The following is a 22,131-nucleotide window of genomic DNA, read 5'->3' on the forward strand; positions in this document are numbered from 1 at the left end:
GAAGAATTGAAAGGTCTTCAAGCCAATATATCGAGCTTCCCTTTTTATAAGCGGCAGCATGTATACCATCCGTTTCACCATGTAGGCCCAGAACCATGCGCGCAAAGTGTTAATGATCTAAGAAATTATGAGAGAAAAGAACCACACGTGCCTCTTATGGTACAACCACTAACCCTCTCGTGCCTGAATAAATCAGGGGGTAGGGAGTGAAAAGTACTGTAACAACAACATATTATGGACATATTTTGAAAATGGCGAACCGAGCATAGCTCGGTTGTTTAGATTTCTTATGATGGAATCAATCAGCCCATCTGAATTTGAATTTTTGAATCAAACATATTAACGATGCGTCGATGCTACAAGTTCATTTGTGGAGTTAATGGCGTGCCCTTCAAGTGCCAGGGACGTGCCGATTGATAGCCAGATGTCTTCACCAATCTAAAAAAATATGATGAATAGTCTATTATAGATGCTCATAGGGTGCAATGTCTTTCCGAAAAGAAAAACGTACATTTTGAAAGGCAAATCTTGAATAAGTCGGCGTGAGCAACTTTAACCAACAAGACCGATACCAGGAAACTATCATCATCATGCCTAATCTAAGCGCGCAAAACGGCACGCAAACACCAACGGTGGTGAGCCAACCTGCCAATGGATCCATTCCAAAGCGATTCAAAGGTGGGTCCCCTCAGAGGCTGCCTTTCTTCCGTCCCAGGCGGACGATCCAGCTCGGATGTCAACCATTCTTCGTCACCAACCGGACGGACGGCACACGCGCCAGATCACAGGCGTGTGGAATCAGGCCAGCGCAGAGACCGTGGCAATTTGACACGGACGCGGATCAGCGACCGGGGCCAAAGCGACCCGACCTGCCGCTGCCGGTGGAAACACGCCAGCAATTGTACAGGCGACAGCGCGCTCCTGAAAACAACCCAGGGGAGAGACTTTCCCACCAAGCACGGAAGAAAAAAAAACAATTTCGGCCTTTCAACAGGAAAGAAACGATCTGAGGCTGTGAATATCCATCCACATGCAAATTCCTTAGCCTGAAAATCTGCAGAACACCACACACTAACATCGATGAAGAGCTCCAAATTAGATGTCGAATTAATCCAAACTGACAAATTCCATAGCCATAACTGGATTCCTTAGCCCCGGCACTCTAATGACCTCACGTATCACGTCGTCGATCATGATAGTGCACGTCAACGTCCGCCAAGTCCAAAGTGACCATACAGAAACGTCAAAAGCGGGTCGTCCAGCGCGGCCGCTCCAGTTCGGTTTCTAAACTTTTTCGCAAAAGCTTTTAATACCCAACGAACAACGAGGCTTTGCGCTTGCTGTTCCGTCCCGCCACCCAGCCCAAGGCAAAAGGAACCACGCCCGTACGGGATGGAAATTACTAGAAAACTTCCGCTGCGCGACGCGATGCCATTTTTCCTACTGGCCAAAGGGCCCGATGCCTCCTTTCGTGGACAACGCACGAGACTAACCCTATTCTTTAGTAGTAACTTGACTGACTCATCAATCACTTGACACAACCGGCCAATCTGGCGCCCATAAAAACTCAGCCCCGACCCCTTCTCCACGCCCATTGTTCTTGTTCATTCACTTCACACCCCCCTCTGTCGTCCAGCACACACAACCAGCGCGCGCGGCGCCGCCGACCCTGAATTCAACCAATCATTCAATCCTCTCCCGGCCGGCATTTCGAGCTCCGATCGGTCGACCGCCGGCGGCCGGCCATGGCGACCTACGACAAGGCGATCGAGTCGTACAAGAAGGCGGTGACGACGGCGGCGTCGCTGGCGGCGTCGGCGATGCTGGTGCGCGGCGTGGTGAACGAGCTGGTCCCCTACGAGGTGCGGGACCTCCTCTTCTCCGGCCTCGGCTACCTGCGGTCGCGCATGTCGTCGCAGCACACGGTGGTGATCGAGGAGACGGAGGGGTGGGCCACCAACCAGCTCTACGACGCCGCGCGCACGTACCTCGCCACGCGGATCAACACCGACATGCAGCGCCTCCGCGTCAGCCGCGTCGACGAAGGGAAGAGCCTCATGTTCAGCATGGAGGAGGGCGAGGAGATGGCCGACCTCCACGACGGCGCCGAGTTCAGGTGGCGCCTCGTCTGCCGCGACAACCCCGGCGCCGGCGCGGGCAACGGCAACGGAGGGCGCAGCGGGAACGGCGGCTACCGCGTCGAGGTGCGCTCCTTCGAGATGAGCTTCCACAAGAAGCACAAGGAGAAGGCCATCGCGTCCTACCTCCCGTATATCCTCGCCACGGCCAAGAAGATCAAGGAGCAGGACAGGACGCTCAAGATCTACATGAACGAAGGTGAGTCCTGGTTTGCCATCGACCTCCACCACCCGTCCACCTTCACCACGCTCGCCATGGACCACAAGATGAAGCAGTCGGTCATGGATGACCTCGAGAGGTTTGTCAAGAGGAAGGAGTACTACAAGAGGATTGGCAAGGCGTGGAAACGGGGGTACCTCCTGTATGGCCCGCCTGGGACCGGCAAGTCCAGCCTGATTGCAGCCATGGCCAACTACCTCAAGTTCGACGTCTATGATCTCGAGCTGACGGAGGTGAATTGGAATTCAACGCTTCGGAGGTTGCTCATCGGGATGACCAACCGGTCAATCCTTGTCATAGAGGATATCGACTGCTCCATTGATCTGCAACAGCGGGCAGACGAAGGTCAGGATGGTACCAAATCCAGTCCTTCAGAGGACAAGGTAAGATACCCGAAATCATAGTGCCCTGTCCTGGTTCCATAGCTTTCTTTTGAAATGCTGATGTGTCTCATGCCACTGCTAATCAGGTGACACTATCTGGGCTACTCAACTTTGTCGATGGCCTTTGGTCAACCAGTGGGGAGGAGAGAATCATTATCTTCACAACAAACTACAAGGAGCGGCTTGATCCGGCACTTCTTCGCCCTGGCAGGATGGACATGCACATCCACATGGGGTACTGCTGCCCAGAGTCGTTCAGAATCCTGGCCTCCAACTACCACGCCATCAGCGACCATGACAGATACCCTGAGATAGAAGAGTTGATCAAAGAGGTGATGGTGACTCCAGCAGAGGTGGCAGAGGTGCTTATGAGGAACGATGACACCGATATCGCACTTGAGGGCCTTATCCAGTTCCTCAAGGCAAAGAGGAGCGATGCCAAGGATAGCAAAGGTGAGAATGTGGTCCATGAAGCCAAAGAGGACAGGAAAGAAATGATGACGGAACAAGACATCTCAGGCGATCAAAATCTGAACGATGCAGGCAAAGAATGATGCCCATGTAGTGTGCATATCATATATTAGTACCAGAAAATATCAGCCAAAAATGTATTGTTTTGATATTAATAAGAGATCATTTTTGGAACTAGAGAATACTCTGGTGTCATGATACTTTATTTCCTTCATAAAATCAGATACCACATTGTAAAGTACATGTAGGCCCAGTTGTACTCACATGAGTATATGCAACAATTTAAAGTAACCTGCCATTTAATATAAATAGTCTACAGCATCCAAATAATCAATATTGTCAAAATCTACAGCCTACAGGATATTTTGCATACCAACATGACTTCTCATGATACATCAATCTTCAGAATCCGTGTTCACCACATTTTCTTCTTGTAGCGCATTTTCTTCTCGTAGATCAAATTCAACAACTAGATCAAGATTATCCACAAACTTGTGGTACACCTGGCACCCTGCACACTGTTCGTGCAATGTATGTTAGAACACAAATTTACAGCGTAACTAAGAATACAGATGAGCACAAAGATGTGGATTTTGTCTCATATAGTGATTCAGAAAGAATAAGCAATAGGTTTGGTGTTTGCGTAAATATGAGCAAAGCTGCTGACTCAAATCTGCACATAAGCACACAAAACAAACTTTACCTGAAGAAAAACTGTTCCTCTTTCATAGGCTAATCTGTTTATCAAGCGTTGGGTCCTTTCACCGCATTTATTACATGTAAATTGGACAAGCAAGCTTCTTCTTGGAAGCTTTATATCAACAGTGGCTTCCTGAAACAGCACAGACAAAAGTTACATCACAGGCGTTCGGCACTTCTGAAGCATTGGTACTCAACGTGCCAGCGATTTGAGCTATTACTGTTCATATCTCAGCCTACTTTGTTGTTTAACCAGCACGCACTATAGTTCAAGACCCTTTTTATTTTCATATTTTCACATCAGCAAGCTCTCAACCTAACAGATTTACATATTAAAGATTATGTTGTCTTTTGAAGATCGTATCTAATCTGTAGCACGCCCAAATAATGAAAGATCTAAATGAAGATTACAGAGTAATACTTGAAAACTACTAGCAATTTCATATGAACACTGATATTGGTGCGTTTTGCATATAGCTTACTTCAGCCAATGAAGACAGAAGGCATGATTGATGCTAGGAAAACCACACTTTATCCTGACAAATAGGAAGGACAGCCCAGAATCTCAAAATTACCATCAACCACACAAAAGGGGAGCTGATAACAATAGCTAGCAACCTATATCAACACATCCGGTCGTATCTCGATTGCATAGTGCTGTACTATAACTCTCTTGTAAGTAAAAAAAATCAGGTATAATAAATGATGCTACCTATTTCGATATACAAAGGAATATGGTTTGAGAGAAACAACACACAAAAGATTATTCAGACAACAGTGCTTCAATAGTCCAACTAATTACTGTATCCCCATTACCACCAGCTGCCTGCTCCCATGCGTAGTCCCTGAATTTCTACAAATCTCCATCACCGAGCATCCAGAACCCAGACCAATTCACCCCTGACAGTCTGAAATATCACAGAGACGAAGGAGAGAGTTTACCGTCGGGGACGCCGGCGCTTCCGAACTGGCCTCGCCGGAAGAGCAAGCAGAGACAACTAGCCTCCTTCGACGGCACGAAACTCTCAACCTGCGCGAAGAAGCCTACAAGCTAAGACACCAGAGAGCCGAGACCGCGAGGAGGAGGAGAGGGCGAGAAACTAAAAGGAAGCGCACCCGTGCGCCGTCGTCCTGGGCTTCGAGGAGGCGGCGAGGGAGACGCGGGGAGGAGGTGACCGGCGGTAGGAGCGTCTCCCCGGGAACGCCGCGGAGGGCAGCAGCGACGCCGCCGAGGAGCAGCCGTACGCCGCGGCCGTCGTCGCCATAGCCGCCTACTTCCTACCGGATTTGCTTTGCCGTCAGCGGAGGAGAAAGGAAGAAAGAGGCTGAACAAAACTGGGCCGTAAGTGTGGCCCAGCGAAAGCCCTTTTAGCCATGCGTGTCCGGGAGAAAGCGCGCTTCCCCTTCTGAGCCAATGGGGCCACACGCAACTCCCATTCCCAAGTTTCATTTCCACCGCCCCGCCGCTTGTTGCCGCTTTCAGTTCCCGCCGCCGCGGCCAAAATATTCATTCGAATTGGTAACTGAGACGCTGGAGCGGGGGGCGGGGACAACCGATTGGCGATTGCTACGCGGAGCGCGGTGGAGGAAGCCCCGCTCGTCGCCGCCGGAGCCGGTCGCCGTCGACGCCGTAGGTAAAGGCCTCGTGCTACTCTGCTTATTTCGTTTTCTGGAGCACGACCCATCCTTGTTGCGGCCGCAAGCTGTTCGGCGCAATTACTCACCCTCCACCCACCGGGCGTGGAGAGGGCTAAGAGAGCGTCCTGCCGTGTGGGGTGTGGCCGGCCTGCGCAGATTGGATATGCACCGCAGGTCACCGATGGGGCAATGCGACGGCCGACGGTGGGCTGTGCAGGGTAGGTTGGTTTCGAATTAGGGATATGGGGAATTGCTGATTTGATGGTTGGGTGACTCTATTTCTGCTTCCTGAAAGTAGGGGACTGATATGTCTATTGTCGTACAGCTGCACAGCTCGCAGTGAAGCCATCGTCCTTAGCAAAACAAATACTGTGCACAGTGCTTGATTGTATAATTGTATTGTAGGCAGTTTTGTTGATCTATTAAAGTTACAGTTTGCTGGCTTCATCATATAAATCAAGTTATGTTAGGCTTTGGAGACCTATATGGGAATCCTGCAGGTAATGTAGTTCATTTGTTACTTTTAATAATGGTCTGGCTTGATCATTGCAAAATAGTAGCATTTTTTCCCTCAAAAGAAATATGGAACAAGCCAATTCTGTTCTATTTGCCAGCCTGTACCATGCTGTATTGATTCAGTTGCAGGGAATTCACGCAAATGAAATATAGAGTCGCTTATGACCATTCTGCCTGAAGAGAACCTTTTTTTTTTCATCTTATGTTATGCGGTTGAGCTAGCTAACAACCTGAAAGTTAATGTGCATACACTTCAAGGTATTCCTATATTTTGTCCAGGGTAGAATTTTTGTAAATCACAAGATGGCTCAGGCCGCAAGGCTGAATCTGAGAATGCAGAAAGAGATTAAGCTACTACAAGATGATCCACCCCATGGGGTCTCACTTAATGAAAATGACCTATCATCATTATCAAGTATCGAAGCCAGTACGTCCTCTATATTGTTACTATTTCTGAATTACTTTTAATAATCATCTCTAAATTTGGCATTGCAACTGTATGTTCTTTGGTTTGTGTGCTGATTCCCTAGTTTTTTAAATCAGGAATTGAGGGGCCTGAGGGAACAGTTTATGCCAAGGGAATTTTCATTCTGAAGATACAAATTCCTGAAAGGTGTGCCTTTTTAAGTTTTTATAGACATGAAAACCAAACCCCTATGCCTCACCAGATAATATCATCTTTATTCCCTTGTAATTTCATTTATGAATTATGAGATTCAAACTTTTGCTGAGATGCAGGTATCCTTTTCAACCACCCAATGTGACTTTTGTTACTCCCATTTATCATCCGAATATTGACAATGGAGGACGTATTTGCCTTGATATTTTGAATTTACCCCCAAAGGTAATTGATAGGAATTGTTCGGACGCTCAATGACAGTTTAGAAATCTCAGAAATTCATATTCAGTTTAGAAATCTCAGAAATTCATATTCAGTTTAGAAATCTCAGAAATTCATATTCAGTTTAGAAAACACAGATATTCATATTTTTAATCTCAGCAGTTTTTATCATTGATGATGATTATTATTTCTGCACAGGGAGCCTGGCAACCATCACTCAACATTGCTACTGTTTTGACAAGTGTTGGCTTGCTGCTAAGTGAGCCAAACCCAGATGATGGCCTGATGGCTGAAATAGTAAGCACATTTCAGTAGCAGTTGCAGCATGGTCAAGGATATACTGATACATAATGCACTTCTGCTCATCATCCAACCATATGTTTTTTTTTCTGAGACAGAGTCGAGAATACAAATACAACAGGCAAGTTTTTGACATAAATGCTCAGTTATGGACTGAGAAGTATGCTAGTCCTTCTGCTGTTGGCGCTAGCGGCTGGGGTTCTGTAGATGCTGGTGTCCTGGTAAACAAGAATCCAACTTTTATTTTTGCTAATTTTGTGTTGTAACATTATAATAGAACTTCTCTTATATTTTATTGAGCATTTATTGTGTTCTGAAACTTTAGGCACAGAATACACAAGTGGAGGACACAGAGAGCCAAGGATCATTGCCAAAATCTTCTACAAAAGATTGTGAAGGGAATAAAAGGAAGAGGCTGTTACTGGGACAAAAGTTATCGCTAAAATCTGGAAGATCCGATGAGGATATGAAAACTATCAAGCAAGATCCAGTTGCTAGCCACTTACCATCCATGGCAGGATCCACCTATCCTACTGCTTGTTTTTCTGATGTTTCAGGCGGACAGAATGACACGTCAGAGAAGATGTCTGTTGGCACTGCTAGTGGAGTGGTTTCAAAGATAGAATACCGAGGAAATAATAAGAATTCGCAGTTACCTAGTCAAGGGCTTTCTGTTACCTCAGAAGCCCCCAGCAAAACAAGCGATGGCAATGATGTGTTTGTGTTACCTAATCATTCTCCAACATCTGCATCTCATGCTAATGATCATGGCATGCAATCTTCTGATGACATTTTGGAGAATAGTTTTCCAAGGAGAATTGGTGGATCATCAGATAGTTCATATAAACCACCAGAAGGAAACCAAAGGAATATCAGGACACTTGGTCTGAAGTTGTCGCTGAAATCAGTAAAGCCTGAAAAGAAGAGCGATGATCAGAAGGAAAATATGGCTCCAAATCACCTACCTCCACAGCCTGGCTTCAACAAATCGCAGAAAAGGCCCTTAGATGCTGTTTCAAGGAAACAATTCAGCGGAGGTCCTGCACTGGCACAACAGAATCCTATTACTGAACATCAACAGTCAAACACTCAGGTGGTATCAACTGAAGAGTGCAATCAAGGTCGAAAGAAGCTGTGCGCACTAAGTAGGAGACTGTCGTTGAAATCCAAGCAGTATGGGTTGGACAGTGCATGTGACAAGGAGTATAAGCCACCCAATTGTTCCCTAAGCGATAAGATGCCCAATGAACTGCCATTATCAGCACCACCAGCGCCAATCCCAAAAGGTGAGGCCGTGGCACGTAATGAACTGCCATTGTTGGCACCACCAGCACCGATGACAAAAGGTGAGGCTGTGGCACCCAATGAACTGCTGTTGTCGGCGCCAACAGTCCTTAAAAGTCAAGCCAAGGCCCTTGGATTTGCTGGTCGACAGAAAGACGCCAATTCAGGCAATTTCTCTGTGAAACAAACTGCTGTTTCCATGGAGAACGTTGTTGTTTCAGATAGTGAAGATAGCGAAGACGAATGCGAAAGGCCCCCAAGATCAAGGCTATCACTGATGCGGAGACGGTTGGCAGGGAAGCTGAGAACCTGATGCCACCCCCAGACCTCTTGCTCTTTCTATGCTGCGTTGTAAATTCTTGGAAGATGACTATTCCAATTTACTGTAGTAACTTATGTCTGCTTCTGTGGTAGATCATGCCATATATGTGTTAGCGTACTGGATGCTGCCCTACACCGTGGAATGCTAGGATCCTGTTGTGGTGGGACACTCTTTTATTGGACTCCAAATTTTAAGTAGATTTTGCCTGTGCAATTCAGTTTTATCCACCAGCAGTATTAGTATGTAAAGTGCATTGAACTTGAACCCGTACTGGTGGTTTACTGTTTTTTTTTGTCCGATATCTCCGAAGGGCATGTACAGGCACATCTTGAAGCGTCGAGCACTCCTGCCTGCGGGCGGCGGCAACGCGAAAGCAAGCGCCCTCCAAGCAGTAACTGCCTGTGCATATGGCCGAAGAGACGGCGGTTCCAGTTTTTCGCTGCGCCGACTGCTCGTTTTGCCTACGCCCTGGCGTCGTCATCTGCGCCATTGCAGCGTGACAGTGAGCCTCTCTCCGGCCCTCCGCCGTCCAGCAGCCAGCGCTAACTGCGCCGGCGCGCTGCGTTCTCGTGCTCACTGGGCGCTGCGTTCTCGAGCGAGCAACTGTCCCGTCCTTCCATAACCGGGCGCGGCACGCTCTCCAAAGCCATGGCCATGGGGGTGCCGTGGGCCCTATGCCTGCTCGCGTGCTCCCTGGCCGGCGCGGCGCGGTCGGAGCCACCGGCGCTTCAGAAGCTCGACGCAGGCAGCGCCGCCGCCGGGAACGGTAAGGCCTCTCGCCCCTCCCAGTTCCTCGTGGCTCGAATGGTTCGGCACCGTGCCGTACGGGATTCTTGCTCATGGCGACATGATCATCAATCCCGACGCGACGCTGACGGTTACCCTTGCATGCAGCTCGTGCGCCACCGAGGGCTGCCCGTGCCCTCTCGGCCCCTCTCATCGCGGACGACGGCCGCCTCGTCGCCTGCTCCGGGAAGGACCTCCTCGCGTTCGAACGGGACGGTTCCATCGCGTGGGTCGCTCCCCTCGGCCACACGTGCAACCACAGCATCAGCCCGGTCCTCGCGCGAGACAAGGTAACCGATCGTGCTATCTGAAGCTCTGCAATTTCTTTCGTGACATAAATTCATTAAAAATCTGAAGCCCTGCGTGATCTGAAAACACGTTTGCTAGTATTTGAAACGCAAATTAAGCCTGACGTATTCTCTGTTTCTTTTTTGTCCAGAGGGAACACGAGCGTGGCATCTGACAACCAATTGTGTTGGGCTGTGCAGGTGTATCTGGTGGCAGAGGACAAGGTCATAAAGGTCACGCCGCCGAACGCGCACACCGCGAAGCCAGCATCCGAGGTGTTCTTCAGCTACAACGCGACGCCGGGGAGGTCCGAGCAGATCATTGGCATGTCGGTCAGCGGCAGCTACTCGTCTCTCTTCCTCACCATCAGGAACCGGGGACTCTTCGTGTTCTCGCTGCAAGGTGAGCTCCAATGGAGCCTCGGGCCCGTGCTCGATTGGTTCGGTCACCGTCTCGGCTGCGAGGGAAACGTCTCCGGCTGCTATTTCGATTCGGCTCCCGTGCTTGATCACAGTGGGGGAGCTATTTATGTAAGGTTCATTTTCATTCCAATTCATATGGTTTGCATTTCCCATAGTTTTGTCTTACACTCTGTGTACTAGCTCGATTATTCACCGACCATGTTCTTGCAGATATTGAACACTGAAGGCAAGCTCTATTCCCTGTACATTCAAAGTCGTGCGCTCAGGTGGATCCAGGACTTGAGCTCACTTGACAAAGTGATGACTGTTGCACCGGGAAATGGTGGGAGTCTATACGTTGTCTTTCCACGGAAGTCTATTGTGGTGGGGCTTGATGTTTCGACAGGAAATATTTCTTGGCAGCAGACTATTGGTCCACTAAGTAATGAGAAAACTTTGCCAACAGTAGATTCCAACGGTAATTCTATAATCCAGATCATGTTTATGTCCTAATTAGTTATAGTAAATTCGTTGTGACCCTAGTAGTTTTGTGTTCCACTATTATCCTAAAAAGTTCATTCTTCAATCATAAAGCCACATCTACGTCATGCTGCCCCTAGTGTGGTTGATCAGAACCAAGGGGAGTTCTTCTCCCTCTTTGTTCTTTTCTTTGCTGTTCTTTGTTGGTTTTTCCCCTCCTCTTTCTGTTGCCATGTTTTTTCTATTGTTTACATTGCCCCTCTGAAGCTGTTATATATACTGGAAACTGGACTCTTATTTCTTTTGCTTTCTCTAAGACAAATACACACAGCACTTTTGCATATTTGAGGGAAAAAATCACAGAGCCATCAATTTGTAACATGAAACATATAGTCTCCGGTACTAGTTTGCTTGTACGTTCTTTAACCGTTCATTTTTCAATTTCTGTAACAGGTTGGATGTCGATTGGTTCACTAGATGGAATCCTCTACTCAATTTCTCCTGATGGTGACATGAGAAAGTTTCTTGAAAAAACAGCAAATGATTCAGCAATCCATGTTGATCCAGTCCTTGACTGCTCAGGGTTTTCCATGTATGTCGCAAAGACCATAGTGGAAGGGAAATTAATCCAGACAACAGGAGGTTATACCTCGGTATCGATGATGAAGCCATCACGCATTTTGGTAAATTTGTTGGCTCCAGCAATTGGAACAATCTACTGGACCGGAGAGTATCCTGGTTTGTTCCTTTATATGTTCATAAATAAAGGTTCAAATGTCATTTTTTTAAAAGCTACATTGAACATCTTATGAGATATCAATTGTCTTCTAGGGGAATTATCAAATTTGCTGTCCAGTAGAGACCTGAATGACTTTGTGGTAGATGAGACTATTCTTCTCACTCTTCTATCTGCAGCAAGTAAGTCTTTGTATTGCTCTGAAATTAACACATCCCAAATTAACTGACAGAACCTAAATATTTCAAATCAACGCGATGACTCTCTCCTGAAATTTCTTGGCACAGGGTTCGATAACACGACGCAGTGCAATACGAGAAGTATGTTTCTTCTCTTAACCATTACATTTTTAGTCGTTATAAAATGATACTAACTTCTTTGTTTTGTAAGGGCAAACAATTACTTGGATTTGCAGGCAAGCGAAAGCCAAGTTTGTGCAAGCCAATCCAGGTGAAGTTCAACTGCTTCCCCTTATGCTTTTATGTCAAATGGCACCATGACTGACTGAAGAACTTCTGTCCATTAGGTGAACATAACCTTGTTCTTCTGCTGTTGCTCTTCCAAGTCATCATAATTGTAATACAAGCGATAGCCTTTTGTTTTTGCTGTGTATTTTGGAGGAAGAAAAAGCTCCAAGGCAACGGCTTGCAGAAATTCCTGGAGAAGCGGGTATGCACATTGGAGTCTGCACTTTATCCATTGATTTTGATTTGTTCAGAGTTTTCAGATTACCTAGGGCTAGGACTCACCTCGACTCCACCTTCTGAAATGCAGCGCTCTCTTCACATTAAGAAGAGAGCCTTAAGCAAGATGATCTCAGAGCTTGAACAGAAGGCGGCCGAAGATGCCACTTCGAACGAAACTTTGGGAGAGCTGGGTGAAATGGTGAAAGCAAAGGAAGGCGTGGAGAGGAAGCTGTACGCATCATACAGCCTGGGCAGGGACAAGCTCGGCTTGAAACGAAGCTCCTCAACCTTGCCACTATATCATGACAAGTTCAGGAGCCATTCCTTTCACAGCTCACAGAAAGAGAGCATTACGGTTTTTAACACTCTAAGTGATACCTCCACTTCCGAGGATGGTACCAGCAGCTATTCGGACGATAGCAAGAGTTGCAGTTCTACCAGCTCCGGAGATATGGACCTCGACGTGAGATTGAAGTCAGTAGAAGAGGCTGGACCTTCCAACACCACTAGTGACGCAGAGAGAGTTCAGGAAGGATGCCCATCAGATGTGAGATCCTCATATTGTGTTTTCACAAACCCGTTGTACATCGAGGAGCAAAGCGCCGCAAGCAGTGGCAATGTGTTGTCACAGAGGGAAGAACAGATTGAATCAGTGAAGGATGGTATTCCTATCATGAGAATTTCACTGAAGAGGAGGCGGACTCGGTCTTCAACTAACTGAAATACCTTGACAAAATCCATATATGATGACCATGTTCTTTATGAGTTGAAACAATGTAAATATTTACTCTCTACTGCTGCGAGAGGCTTTCGAGCAATCAGTTTGGCTTCATTACGCAGAATAGTCATGTCCCAAAAAATTTAGGATAGTTGTTATCTTGTGTGAAGATTGACATTGAAATTCTTGTGAGCCCCAAGATGATACTCATCAGACAACCGACAAGAATAAACACTTGAAAATTATGAGCAGCAATCACTCTAAGCTAGCACAAAATTATCGCAGAGTTCCCAAATTCAATAATAGTCAAATGGAAAAAGTTCTTCAGCAAATGAGATGGTAGGAGCTAAGAAAAATTGGGTCTTGAGTTAATTTTAAAAATCAAATCCAATAATTCAAATGTACTAAAAACAAACTTCATAGCTTGCTCATAAGGCTATAATCTGTAAGAATACCTGCTCATTAATTATTTAGTTAATTTTAAGAATCAATTCCAATAATTCAAATGGACTAAAAACAAACTACATGGCCTGCTCATTAATTGACTACGATCTGTACGAAGACCTTCTCATTAATTACTTTTTCATACATAATTAATTTAAAAATCGATTCCAATAATCCAAATGGACTAAAAACAAACTTGTCCAGCTCATTTGAAATCAACTCCAATAATTCCTCAATTATTTCTGAACTTAGTTTTTTCCTCGATGGCTCAAATTTTTTTGTTGGCTATGGGAAATGTCAACTCAACAGAAAGATCATGAATGTTTCTTTAAATGGCAGCAACCTTTGTTCAGTTGATAACTGTAGTTGTGGGAAATTATTAGAAAGTTTGCAGTATACATTAGCAATAAGGTAATTATCTATTTGATGTCAGCTTTTTATGGACATGTGCTTTAGCTTTCACTTTTATATAGTTAGGTAGGTAACTATCTCATTATGGAGCTAGCATGATTAAAGAGCAAGATGGTTTCCTATCTGACTCGACTTAGGTGAGCAACTCCAATAGACCCTCTAAACAAGGCCCCTACCCTAAATTTAGAGGCCAAGGCTCACGTGTCTCTTGAATTAACCTATTTTCTCCATGTGTATCATCTAGACGTGTCTCTTGAATTAACCTATTTTCTCCATGTGTATCATCTAGACTCATGTTCTGTATCTGATACTTTTGCTAACTTTATGACTACTTTGATCCTCCTTAAGAGAAAAGCGCATCTTAGTTCAGAAATTGAACAGAGAACATACAGTCTTAATTCAGTTTGTAAAGAAACTTTTTTTGCGGGAAATTTGTAGAAAAACTTGAGGTAAGGTGATGTCATGATCCATGACCATTGATGCTTATACTTGTCTTTTTAGGGAAGATGCTTATACTACTAGTCATAATCGCATAATTCTTATTTTTTACTCCTACATTTGCCCTTTGCTGCGTTAAGACATTTTGAACTGATGGGTTCTATGCTGAACCCAGCGACATGGATGTACGTAAGTATGTCGTTTTCTTACGGTGCACAACCCAGTCAAAGTTGTTTACTCCCTCCATCTATGCTTGTAAGGTATGGTATGACTTAGTACGATCTTCCAAATAACATTTTGACTATTCATTTATATTATATTATTCATTTATATTATATTATATTATATTGCTTATGGTTATGAACTTATAATCATTATAGAGTATATTTGATTACTTATCCAACCATATAAAATTTACATTATAAAAATAAAAAATTAGTAGTCAAATTATTGGTCAAATATTGCAAAGTTTGGTGCGTCTTATAAATAAAAACGGAGGGAGTATGATAAACTAATTATCACTAATTTCTCCTGGGCCAACAGTGTGTATGGAAGCGAATTTAAAGAGATGGTGTTGAACATATTTATAGATTTAATGTTTTTCTCTTTGTATCTTTATTTTGTCAGGTGGTGGTGAAACACTGATATGGTCAATCAGGTCAGTAATCCTACTCGCAATACGGACTTTGAAGAGTTTATATCATATACTGACATCAATTTTCATTTCACAGATCAGGATTTTTGGACCTTCAAGAATTTTGCATGCACATGGGGTATAGATTATTTGCAATGCTGCAGCTTTTGATGAAGCTGTTGGCCTCTCGCATTCTTTTGTGCCCAGCGCAGTACGCCAGTCGTCCGTCGGCCGCAGGGGCCGGGAGCGGGTGCGGCTGCCCGGCCTCCGTGTATGCCTACCAGGTTGATACGGAAATGCTTGACAAGATAGACATCGCACATTGAAGAACAGAAATCCCCTGAGCTAAGCTGGCACCAAATTATTGGCACCTTTCTGGCTTAAACAGCAGTCAGATGGAAAAAGTATACAAGCTTAGGCAAGTGAGAAGCCAAGGAAAACTGTGTCATAGAAGCTTAAGCAAGAGAGAAGCCAAGGAAAACTGTACCTTGAATTAATTCAAATGTCAGCTCATGTATCTCTCCTAGCAATTGCTTTACAGTTCAATGGCTCAAATGGATTAAAAAAACTAAGAAAAAACATTACGCTGGTTCAATTTGCTCAGGCAAACTGAAAATAAAATTAGGATACAAGGATTTCAACTAAACCCCAATTAACAAATTTGAAAACGGTTGGCTAAAATTAAACAGTATGAACACTTCTATCCGCTGTAGGCAGTCTCCTCCTGTGCATCTTAAATGCCTCAATGGATTGCTCTTTGCCTTGCAAATCCGGGCTGAAAGGAAGTGAAATGCAATGAGGCATCAATAAAAAGGAATACAAATGCTCAAAAGCCTCGAGCATCAATCTTTTTCTTTTTTTTTCTCGAATACGCACACCACACACCCCTTCCTTCTCTAAAGCATTAATCTCGTGTGAAGAAATAACTGAACAGGGTTATATATGTGTATACCTGAAGCAGCATGGAAGGGCCTTTCTTTGGTGTCTCTGTAGCCACATGGCTTCGAGTCTTTCTTCCATTGGCAGCAAGAACTGAAGGGCTGTTGCCTCCAATGTCCCAGAAAGTACGCTTCTTCGCGGTCGGCGCTGGCGAAGTGAACCGGTGGCTAGGGCTTTTCAGCTCGCCTGCAGCCGATGCATCTCTCTGCGCCTTTCTCAGGCTCGCCCTTGTGGTGACTCTTCTGTCACCTGTTGCCTCTTCGCAGTTGTTGGGAGCCTTCCTGTTGATCAGGCCACGGATGAACTCGTCCTTCTGCTTGAGCTGCAGTATGTGCTCTTTCTTCATCTTCTCAATCTCGGCCTCCAATGTCTTCACTTTCCTCTGCAGCTCCCCGACCTTTGCATTGTCAGCCGCAGGCCTCTTGGAGTCTGGCGTGTTGAAGCAATGTCCAGCCAAGATAGATCGCTTGACCTTTCTTTGAGCTGAGCTTGGAGTTGAAACGTGAGACGTGGGGACAGGAGATTGTTGTGGCGATGTGTTTGAGGCAAGTGACTGAGCCTGGACTGTAAGTAGCTTCTGTTGCTGCTTTACCAGTTGCTCCCTCAGGACACTATTTTCCTTCTGCAGCTCCAGTAACAGCTTAGCTTGATCAGTATCAGAATCTGGTACATTCAGAACCTCTTCATTTGCAGTGGTAAGTGCCTACAAAATCATAAGATGATTACACTTAATCCTGTGTTCTATTTAGTCGAATGTGACATGTTTAATTCACAAAATGAAAGTATGAGACCTTTGTTTTTATCTCCTTGGCACGATCAGCCCAATGAAGCGTGTTCTGTGTCTCTCCGAAAGAAAGATTGGAGGGGCTAATGTTGGCAATCATGACGGTGTTGCAGGATCCTCCAAGTGAGTCCTTCAGGAGTTGTGTCAGCTTGGAATTGCGATATGGTATGTGTTTCTTCCCCTCCACAAGGGCATTGATGCAGCTGCTGAGTGCAAGAAGAGAGCGATTAATGTTTGCTCCTTCGATCGACCTCTGTGTACGTTGGTCAGTTGCCAGAGCTCTTTCGGATCCAGCAAGATCGATAAGAGAGAGTTTTCCAACTCGTGTTACTACGTCAACTCCATCCATGGATCTATATTCTACAACAACCTGCAAATTTTCAAAGGCGTGAGTCATTTTGCCATAGGAATTACTCAACACAGGTCGAGTGTATGTAGGAATCTTACCTGTAGTATCGCATGAGAGCGTGATGAGGTCTCGTTTACTCGAGTCGGTTCAGTTGTTCGATTCTTGTTACCTTGCTGCAGTAATTTCATAACCTACAAAGGAAGAAAATATTCAGGTATTTTGCTTGAAAACCACTGTGAGCTAACCATACGTCCATACCCAAGAAATAACCATTACCTCGTCTGTGGAGTATGCTCTATATTGAGTAAGACCAGTAGCAATGGTTCCCTGAAATGCCGTAAACATTTTTTCTGTTAGAATAGATTGGTAAGCAGGCTTATCAAACTGTATGGCGAAAATGTGTGCGTGTGTGTGGGGGGATGGGGGGGGGGGGGGGGGGATGCGTGTTCAGAACTGACTCATTTGACTTAAATTTTGCACTAGCCATTATCAGAACTGAGGTTTCTCTACAGCAGGGTTTACTTTTACCATACTCAGTGCTGACAGCTACTCCCTCCCCATCCCAAATTATAGGTTGTTCTGGATTTTTTTGATTCATAGCTTTTGAAATGTATCTAGACATAGTCTGTATCTAAGTGCATAGCAAAATCTATGAATCTAGAAAAGCCAAAACGACCTATAATTTGTGACGGATGGAGTAGTTAGAATTGACCAATAGTAATTTAACTCACTGAACAAAACTTGCTTTGAACAGTTATAGCATGGTTAAGAAGTTCAATTCATGTACCTGCTTATCTTCTCGCAGGTGGAGGGGTCTACCAGGAGACAGCAAGTCCCTCACCGTCTCATTGTATATCTCGAGGTACGACAGCTGAATCGAGTGGTTGCCGTCATGGCTCCTCTGCCTCACCTTGGAGAACAGGTCCTTTATTGCAAGCACCATTACCCCAGGGTTTTCCATTGTCCCAAGCATGGTGTAGGTCTTGCCGGCCCCTGTAGCTCCATAGCAGAACACTGTCCCATTCCTACCTTGCAAAACACCCTCCACAAGATCTGCTGTTCTGCAGAACCAGAAATGGAGCATTAATTTTAATCAATTTACTGAGAAAGCCTTACAGTTGAGTAATCTGGATACTTGTCATGAATTGCAGGCAGATATTATCTAGTCTAGTATATGACACTTGTGCAGTTTCACCAGTAAATTTCATCTGTCACCATTAGATAAATGGGTAAACAATAATATGAATTTTGCATGAAGTAGAGGCATACTTTTTCTTGTCTGAAATTTTTATCATCACACATCACATCAGATGAGATAAGCAAACAGTAGTAGCACTATACTTGTCATGAAATGAGGTCTGCTACTCTTATCTAATATAAAGTTATCACATTCTGCAGTTTCATCAGCAGATTCAAATGTCAACATCAGATAAGCAAATAACATTATGCAATTTGTGTCTTTTTATTGACAAGGACAACCTAATAATAGCCTGGAATATGAGAACCTTATCGAAAACTGGGTGCTACATTTATATGAGCTTTTTTCCTGGATTTTTAACATCTGACAAGTGAACAATATTATAAAATCTGGCATGAAGGTGGACATGAAATTTTTTGCCGGATTTTTTCATCAGATTTGCAAACTATAGTTGTCATGAAAAAATGATGTCTGCTGCTGTAATCCAATATAATCCTAGAACTTGTGGAGTTTCACCATCACATAACGAAAAAAATAGTCTGAATTTTTTGTCGTATTCATAACAAGATGAGCAGATAATACTATGGAATATGTGCATCTAATCAAGAATTGTATGCTCCATATGCATGTAAGCCTGGGGATGTTTAAGCTCTTACGAGGTGCTGTAGACTTCTGCCTGCGTCGTCGAATCAGGGAAGGCAGAGTCGAAGCAGAAATGGCGACCGCGCACGCGCTTCAGCCGGAGGTAGTCGTTCTCGGAGGCGTACTCCGTGAGGTACACCTCCTTCTTGTTGACGATCTTGACGCAACTTCTCGACCCAGCCTCCTTCTCCTTCCTCGACATTGGCCGCAGCCTCACGAACACGAGGATCCGGTTCTCCGCCGCCTCGGCAGTGCCGGCCCCAACCTCCCCTGTGGCCTTGAGCTTGCCGCCCACGGCGCCTCCCAGCGAGAGTTTCCTTGCCGTCGGCGCCGGGAGCACCGGGAGCGCCGGAACCACCTTCTTGATGGGGCAGGACATGGCGTTGCCTGCGCAGCCCACCACGCTCTCCTTCTCCTTCGGCTCCGCCGGCCGCCCGAACACGACGGCGTGGCTGTCCTTGAACGGCGCTCGCGCCTGCGGAGGCGCCACGTTCTCCCTGAGCACCGCGGCCTCGGGGACCAGAGCGAAGGCGTCGTGGTGGCGCACGGCCACCCGGCCGCCCTCCTCCTCCTCCTCGGGGTTCTTGGCGTTCTCGTCGTTGACGACCTCCGCCGCGCTGAGCGACCGGATGCTGCGGCGGTGCTGCCGCGCGGCGGCACCTCCGGCCTGCGACGCGGCGACCTGCTGCTTGTGCTGCTCGTAGAGCAGCGTGAGCGCGCGCATCTTCTCCTTGAGCCCGTGGTGGTGGTGGCTCGCCGCGCCCTCCCGCGGAGCTGGCGCCGCCGACGCCGAGCCCCACGCCTGGGCCCCTTCGCCGCCGCCGCAGGCAGCCGTGACCCGCGACCGCGTCGCGACCGGCATCTTTCTTCTCACACCAGATCTGAATATCACAAGCCGCTGCTCCGCCTCAGCATCACCTCTCGTTCCTCAATCAAGACCAAAGATCCAAGAAACCAACTTGCTCGGGCTCTTCCGGAAAATCCTCCTCCAATTCCCGACGAGAAGCTAGAACCAGCGCACCGGATCGAAGAATTTCTCAACAAGGAGGACAAAACACCCTCGAATTTCGCGCAATCTCCGGGCTCGATGGGGGCAGGGGTCTCTTGATCTGGGAGGGGATGCAGAGGAAGAAGGCGTTCGTCTCTTGTAAAGCGAGTGGTAACAGTAGGGCAGCTGGGGAACGACCTGGGGGAACCCAGGGAAAGGCTCCGTGGCCGTCCGATCTGAACGGGGGCGGGGACGGACGGCGGATGCGCTGACGGGGTTTGAAAACCCGGGGAGGGATCGGGCTCCAACGGTCGGGTCCGTAGCTCTCGCCTGGGCCCTGGCTCTGCAAGGCTGCAACGGTCGAGAGGCGCTAGCTGACAGGCGGGGCCCGCGGGCTAAGGGGTTCACGCGTGGCGTGCTCGTGTGCGTTTTGACTTGGCATGGCGGTGATGATGCTTTTAAGATGGTGCGGCAGGTTAGCAGATGGTAAATTGGCGCGTAATTTGCGCGAGATTTGGGTATGATGAGTGGTTTGACTTGTGACTTGTGAGAGGACACCCAAGAAAAAATGAAAGTACTTGAGCTCTACTGACGTTTTCAGTTTAGATTTTCGATGACATGTGAAATCTTGCTCTTAGGCTGTCCAAACAAATCTTCAATGGATTGGCGGACTTCAACTTGGCTCACTTTTTCCAGTTGCTCACTGTAGTGGCATGTTTGTAGATACGAATCGGAACGGGTAGAACCCCAGTTTCAACTTGGCTCACTTTTCCTCTCGCGAGTTGTGACCAATATTGTTTATTTTATCACTCCATAAAAATGCATTCATTCTCCATCCTTTTAGTTTTTACTACTATCCTTCTAAAGTGCGTTTACTCATTGCATGGAAGGGAAGCTTAGATTGTTTGTATTCCCTCCATCTTAAAATACAAGGGGCTGTGAGTATGTCTAAGTCAAACTAATTTAAATTTAATCAAAGAATATTATTAACATCTAGAAGTAAAATATATTTCATAATAGATCTAATCATGCTGATTTAATTTGATATCATAAATATTATTATATTTTTTTCTATAAACTTGATCGAATTTGTGATAAATTAAGAATCCCTTATGTTTTAGGATGGATGGAGTTCGACACCATGTCATTACTGCCTTAGCCACGTTAACCGCTCCAATGTTCTCTCGTGGTTGCTTCTTTCGAATCTTTATTCTCTATCTACTCTTTGAGAACATAACATATCCATATACCACGTAGATGTTGGCCGCGACCATTAGGATCTATGGGGACATTTGAATGCTACCCCGAGTGGGCCAGCCACATTTTGATCATTGACCATGAACAACAAGTCAACAATGGCGTTTGGATGATGACTGAAGCTAGACCTTTGCCCCGGTCGAACTCCCGTAGTTCATTCCGTGCCCTAGTCTGGCCAAATCATAGGCGGCCGACTCTTTCCGTTTAGGTTCAGTATCCAAAACGAGCTCCTATGTACCACTAATCCTACCACTCTCAACCTACTGAAGTCTGAACACGATGCCATTGCTCCGACATTTATGTTTTTCCTTTTCATTTTTGGTGTGTAAGATTTCCCTTTGATTTTATGTAGTAGTTATGTAATTAAAATATTTTTATTACATTTATGGCTGGTATTTCCGAATGTTTAGCATAAGGTTTGGGTAGCTAGTCCTGGGCATATGGATTTGCTAATTGACTACGTTTTAGGAATATATGTCAACCTACCATAACGATATATACGGAGGTACAAGTACGCCTGCATCTTTTAGGTTCGAAATATTGGTGTGTATACAACTGAAACCTATGTAGATGCTTACAGTGGAGATACAGAAGCACTTTGTTTATTGTGTGTGTGTTTTGCATGCAGTGGATTGGAGGAACCAGTCAGGGTGGGAGGTGTGGTCGTGCACTCTAATCACACAGGCTCGAGTCCCCGCTAGCTCAAATTTGAGTGCCTATTTCTTCTTCTTAATGAAAAATCACCTAGCTCCTCCTAAGTTGATCTACATATTTTTTATGTAGATAAACCTAAACAGTCTCAAACCGGCTGGATGGTGGAGTTATTAGTACCGGACCTGCGGTTCGATCGGTAGAAGACCGAACTAGAGCCCTCCAGCGGTTTGGTTCGCTTAAAAGACCGTCCCTGCAATTGGACCGGTAAAAACCGAACGCGGCCGGTTTTATATGGAACCGCCGAACCGCACGGTTCTGTTCGAACCGGACGTGTTTTGCTTCCTGCCCTCGGATTCTCTCTCACGTTGGCCCAACTAAAGGCCCAGCCCAAGCGTACCGCGGCTCCTAAAAATCCCACGTAGAAAAACTCTTCCGCTCAGTTGATCTTGGTCGCACTCGCACGGCGGCGGCGGCGCATCGCGAAAA

The 22,131-nt window shown here is 46.0% G+C and overlaps 5 protein-coding genes across 6 annotated transcripts; 3 read left to right on the forward strand and 2 right to left on the reverse strand.

Moving 5' to 3' along the window:
• Nucleotides 1–1,396: 1,396 nt before the first annotated feature.
• Nucleotides 1,397–3,396, forward strand: LOC101772450 (AAA-ATPase At3g50940). Its single transcript, XM_004969038.4, has 2 exons — nucleotides 1,397–2,741; nucleotides 2,828–3,396. Exons 1-2 carry the CDS (start codon nucleotides 1,746–1,748, stop codon nucleotides 3,293–3,295), a joined length of 1,464 nt encoding a protein of 487 aa, XP_004969095.1. The 5' UTR covers nucleotides 1,397–1,745; the 3' UTR covers nucleotides 3,296–3,396.
• An 11-nt stretch (nucleotides 3,397–3,407) lies between these two features.
• On the reverse strand, nucleotides 3,408–5,262 carry LOC101772856 (DNL-type zinc finger protein). Its single transcript, XM_004969039.2, has 4 exons — nucleotides 5,028–5,262; nucleotides 4,854–4,941; nucleotides 3,916–4,044; nucleotides 3,408–3,730 (listed from the first exon to the last, which is right to left on the reverse strand). The coding sequence occupies exons 1-4, from the start codon at nucleotides 5,174–5,176 to the stop codon at nucleotides 3,608–3,610; spliced, it is 489 nt and encodes a 162-aa protein (XP_004969096.1). The 5' UTR covers nucleotides 5,177–5,262; the 3' UTR covers nucleotides 3,408–3,607.
• A 131-nt stretch (nucleotides 5,263–5,393) lies between these two features.
• On the forward strand, nucleotides 5,394–9,035 carry LOC101773271. 2 transcript variants are annotated; one of them, XM_004969040.3, is made up of 7 exons: nucleotides 5,394–5,545; nucleotides 6,345–6,492; nucleotides 6,609–6,678; nucleotides 6,804–6,909; nucleotides 7,105–7,203; nucleotides 7,305–7,427; nucleotides 7,532–9,035. In XM_004969040.3, the coding sequence occupies exons 2-7, from the start codon at nucleotides 6,369–6,371 to the stop codon at nucleotides 8,801–8,803; spliced, it is 1,794 nt and encodes a 597-aa protein (XP_004969097.1). In that variant the 5' UTR covers nucleotides 5,394–5,545; nucleotides 6,345–6,368; the 3' UTR covers nucleotides 8,804–9,035. The 2 variants fall into 2 exon arrangements, with proteins under 2 accessions (XP_004969097.1, XP_012701618.1); XM_012846164.2 differs by having other exon boundaries at nucleotides 6,350–6,492.
• Nucleotides 9,036–9,460: 425 nt separating this feature from the next.
• Nucleotides 9,461–12,007, forward strand: LOC101760862 (protein GAMETE EXPRESSED 3). The gene is made up of 8 exons (XM_022826690.1): nucleotides 9,461–9,578; nucleotides 9,707–9,888; nucleotides 10,087–10,416; nucleotides 10,519–10,765; nucleotides 11,221–11,505; nucleotides 11,599–11,685; nucleotides 11,791–11,823; nucleotides 11,919–12,007. Exons 1-8 carry the CDS (start codon nucleotides 9,461–9,463, stop codon nucleotides 12,005–12,007), a joined length of 1,371 nt encoding a protein of 456 aa, XP_022682425.1.
• A 3,282-nt stretch (nucleotides 12,008–15,289) lies between these two features.
• Nucleotides 15,290–19,966, reverse strand: LOC101773948 (kinesin-like protein KIN-8A). The gene is made up of 7 exons (XM_004969042.3): nucleotides 18,761–19,966; nucleotides 17,694–17,967; nucleotides 17,183–17,233; nucleotides 17,005–17,097; nucleotides 16,565–16,927; nucleotides 15,787–16,476; nucleotides 15,290–15,609 (listed from the first exon to the last, which is right to left on the reverse strand). Exons 1-7 carry the CDS (start codon nucleotides 19,606–19,608, stop codon nucleotides 15,577–15,579), a joined length of 2,352 nt encoding a protein of 783 aa, XP_004969099.1. The 5' UTR covers nucleotides 19,609–19,966; the 3' UTR covers nucleotides 15,290–15,576.
• Between the last annotated feature and the right edge of the window lie 2,165 nt (nucleotides 19,967–22,131).

This window comes from Setaria italica, chromosome V (assembly GCF_000263155.2).
Source record: "Setaria italica strain Yugu1 chromosome V, Setaria_italica_v2.0, whole genome shotgun sequence".
Lineage (NCBI taxonomy): Eukaryota > Viridiplantae > Streptophyta > Magnoliopsida > Poales > Poaceae > Setaria > Setaria italica.

Bases quoted from the DNA above. Each gene is read 5' to 3' on its own strand.
- LOC101772450 (XM_004969038.4), top strand. From the start codon at position 1,746: ATGGCGACCTACGACAAGGCGATCGAGTCGTACAAGAAGGCGGTGACG. The intron at 2,742-2,827 runs GTAAGATACCCG...ACTGCTAATCAG, and splicing joins CCAGTCCTTCAGAGGACAAG to GTGACACTATCTGGGCTACT.
- LOC101760862 (XM_022826690.1), top strand. From the start codon at position 9,461: ATGGCCATGGGGGTGCCGTGGGCCCTATGCCTGCTCGCGTGCTCCCTG. The intron at 9,889-10,086 runs GTAACCGATCGT...TGGGCTGTGCAG, and splicing joins CGGTCCTCGCGCGAGACAAG to GTGTATCTGGTGGCAGAGGA. The intron at 11,506-11,598 runs GTTTGTTCCTTT...ATTGTCTTCTAG, and splicing joins CTGGACCGGAGAGTATCCTG to GGGAATTATCAAATTTGCTG.
- LOC101772856 (XM_004969039.2), bottom strand. From the start codon at position 5,176: ATGGCGACGACGGCCGCGGCGTACGGCTGCTCCTCGGCGGCGTCGCTG. The intron at 4,942-5,027 runs GTGCGCTTCCTT...TTCTTCGCGCAG, and splicing joins CCCAGGACGACGGCGCACGG to GTTGAGAGTTTCGTGCCGTC. The intron at 3,731-3,915 runs GTAAAGTTTGTT...TTGCACGAACAG, and splicing joins GAGGAACAGTTTTTCTTCAG to TGTGCAGGGTGCCAGGTGTA.
- LOC101773948 (XM_004969042.3), bottom strand. From the start codon at position 19,608: ATGCCGGTCGCGACGCGGTCGCGGGTCACGGCTGCCTGCGGCGGCGGC. The intron at 17,234-17,693 runs GTACATGAATTG...ACGGCATTTCAG, and splicing joins ACCTGCGAGAAGATAAGCAG to GGAACCATTGCTACTGGTCT. The intron at 16,928-17,004 runs GTAAGATTCCTA...GAAAATTTGCAG, and splicing joins GCTCTCATGCGATACTACAG to GTTGTTGTAGAATATAGATC.
- LOC101773271 (XM_004969040.3), top strand. From the start codon at position 6,369: ATGGCTCAGGCCGCAAGGCTGAATCTGAGAATGCAGAAAGAGATTAAG. The intron at 6,679-6,803 runs GTGTGCCTTTTT...GCTGAGATGCAG, and splicing joins AAGATACAAATTCCTGAAAG to GTATCCTTTTCAACCACCCA. The intron at 7,428-7,531 runs GTAAACAAGAAT...CTGAAACTTTAG, and splicing joins CTGTAGATGCTGGTGTCCTG to GCACAGAATACACAAGTGGA.